The 2,541-nt window shown below is 48.6% G+C and overlaps 1 protein-coding gene across 1 annotated transcript; it reads left to right on the top strand.

The window, feature by feature from the left end:
* The first annotated feature begins 749 nt into the window (after nucleotides 1-749).
* On the top strand, nucleotides 750-1,411 carry H1-1 (H1.1 linker histone, cluster member). Its single transcript, XM_048348282.1, has one exon. It carries the CDS (start codon nucleotides 750-752, stop codon nucleotides 1,398-1,400), a length of 651 nt encoding a protein of 216 aa, XP_048204239.1. The 3' UTR covers nucleotides 1,401-1,411.
* Nucleotides 1,412-2,541: the final 1,130 nt, after the last annotated feature.

A 2,541-nucleotide genomic window follows, 5' to 3' on the forward strand; every position in this document is an offset into this window, starting at 1 on the left:
CTAAAATCTTGCAATATTGCTCATATCTCAAAGGAACCAAAGTTTGGGACAATGCTGGTCAGGAAAATAATCCAGAGCCTCATAAATCTTTTTTCATACAACAGGTAACACGTGCTGATAGCCAACAGGAAGAAAACATTGTCCATTTGGGACTATAATTATAAGGCGAAACATTAAAAATTGTACTACTGAGCTGGAAACATTTGCTCACTCTTTCCCACATAGTAAGAATGTCAATTTAGGTCAGTGAATCCCGAAATCTTCTATTCACTTTTCTGGCTAAATCATATTAAAAGTTCACCACACCGCTCTTCAGCTTTATCAGGAAAGACAAGAATGGCCTACTGACAATGCCTACAACCACATTTTCCTCTTTTCTTCACTATTCAGGACAATCTCACATTTCCTTTGAAACCCACTAGTGAACATCTCCAAGGGCTTTTCTAAATCCAAGTTAAACGAGGTGTGAGTTGTGGGAAGTGGGATCTTTTGCTGTTACAGTGCAACACGGCTCTCCAAAGATTTTATTTCTCAACAAGTTGACCTGGAGGCTCTGGGGTGCATTTGCGCGGGAAAGCGCCTAAACAATCCTCTAGGGACCTTCAGGAGGCGCGAGTGTGTAGGGGCGGGATTTAAAACGCCCACCAATCACAGCACAACCCCCTCTATAAATATGGCTCACCGCGCTCGCGGAGTCATTCAACTTTGCCAGGTTTTGCTTATTTGCTGAGTTCTTTGCTGCAGCCACTATGTCGGAGACACCACCCGCTACCCAGGCCACTTCCACCGTTGCGGAGAAACCGCCGGTCTCCAAGAAGGCAAAGAAGCCAGCTAAGGCTTCAGCCGCCGCCGCTAAGAAGCCTGCCGGCCCTTCAGTGTCGGAGCTGATTGTGCAGGCCGTTTCCTCTTCCAAGGAGCGGAACGGCGTGTCCCTGGCTGCGCTCAAGAAGGCGCTGGCGGCTGCCGGCTACGACGTGGAGAAGAACAACAGCCGCATCAAGCTGGGTCTGAAGAGCCTGGTGAGCAAAGGCACCCTGGTGCAGACCAAGGGTACCGGTGCTTCCGGCTCCTTCAAGCTCAACAAGAAGCCCGCTTCCGAGTCCAAAGCCAGCGGCACGAAGGCCGCCAAGCCCAAGGCAGCCGGCGCTGCTGCAAAGAAGCCCGGAAAGGCGGCGGGGGCCGCGGCTAAGAAAAGCGTCAAGACCCCAAAGAAAGCCAAGAAGCCCGCGCTGCCCAAGAAGCCCTCCAAAAGCCCCAAGAAGCCGAAGGTCGTGAAGCCGAAGAAAGTCGCCAAAAGCCCTGCTAAAGCCAAGGCTGTAAAGCCTAAGGTAGCCAAGGCGAAGGTGACTAAACCAAAGACCCCTGCCAAGCCCAAGAAGGCGGCACCCAAGAAAAAGTAAGCAGTTTTGGTTGGAAGCTTCTAGTAAACCAACGGCTCTTTTAAGAGCCACCTACACTTGCGCAAAAAGAGCTGCAAGCGCTATGCCACAAGCTTTTGCACTCTAAGCACGTTTGTCCTTTTCCATATTAGACACGTGGAAAACGTTAGTACCCGTAGGGAAGATCCCACACCTGCAAAGCAGCCACCAATCAAAGCTGAGGATTTTGAGATTGCATTTGTGAGTTTAGCACCTACTGGTCACCAAAGGCGGGGTCCCCTAAAGTAATGAATGCTGCGGTGAACATGGAGTTTTTAAGTGACCCTAGAAACTAGGAGGAGGCCAATCCATATTTCCCTAAGCCCTTCTGCTCAGGTGTGGCTGGAGAGGTCCCGCGGGGTCATCACAGATGGGAGCGCCTAACTTGCTGGGACATTGCAGGGACATTGCTGGGACTTTAGGATTCAAGACTGGGCTTGATTGGAGCCATTGTCAAGTTCAGCTGTGGTTTCTCAGCGCTAAAGCTCAAAATTTACTGGGTTTCTCTGTTTAAAGAAACAAGTGTTCTCAATGGATATGAGTGGGTGGTATTTCATCTGAAGATTCTCACCCACTAAATCTAGTGGCCTGTTAGTGGAATGCCCCTTTAGATGGTTGCAATTGTAACTCTGGGATTCAAATACCAATAGCTTTCCCTTCATATTTGATGGAAACACATCAGATGGACACCATATGGGTGAGGCAATTTTAACTTTTATTTTTTTGCCACTCGTGGGGCTCGAACTCAGGGCCTGAGCACTGTCCCTGGCTTCTTTTTGCTCAAGGCCAGCATTCTACCACTTGAGCCACAGCACTTCAGCTTTTTCTGTTTATCTGGTGCTGAGGAATTGAACCCAGGGCTTTAAGCACTCTATGACTAAACCACATTCCCAGCCCAACTCAGTTGTTTTGAAGTTCCATTTTCACATACATGCAAATCAATCCTACTTCCTGGGAAAAAAAAAGGGTTTTTAATCATTGCTTTCTTCCCTCAGTTTGCATACATGCAAGCACACACTTGTGTGTCATACGTGCATGCACACACCTGTGTGTCATATGCGCATGCACACACTTGTGTCATAAAATGTGAACTGGGGGTCTGAGTACTATCCCTGAGCTTTCC

Source organism: Perognathus longimembris, chromosome 6, assembly GCF_023159225.1.
Source record: "Perognathus longimembris pacificus isolate PPM17 chromosome 6, ASM2315922v1, whole genome shotgun sequence".
Classification (NCBI taxonomy): domain Eukaryota; kingdom Metazoa; phylum Chordata; class Mammalia; order Rodentia; family Heteromyidae; genus Perognathus; species Perognathus longimembris.

Coding starts and splice junctions, on each gene's coding strand:
- H1-1 (XM_048348282.1), top strand. CDS start 750: ATGTCGGAGACACCACCCGCTACCCAGGCCACTTCCACCGTTGCGGAG.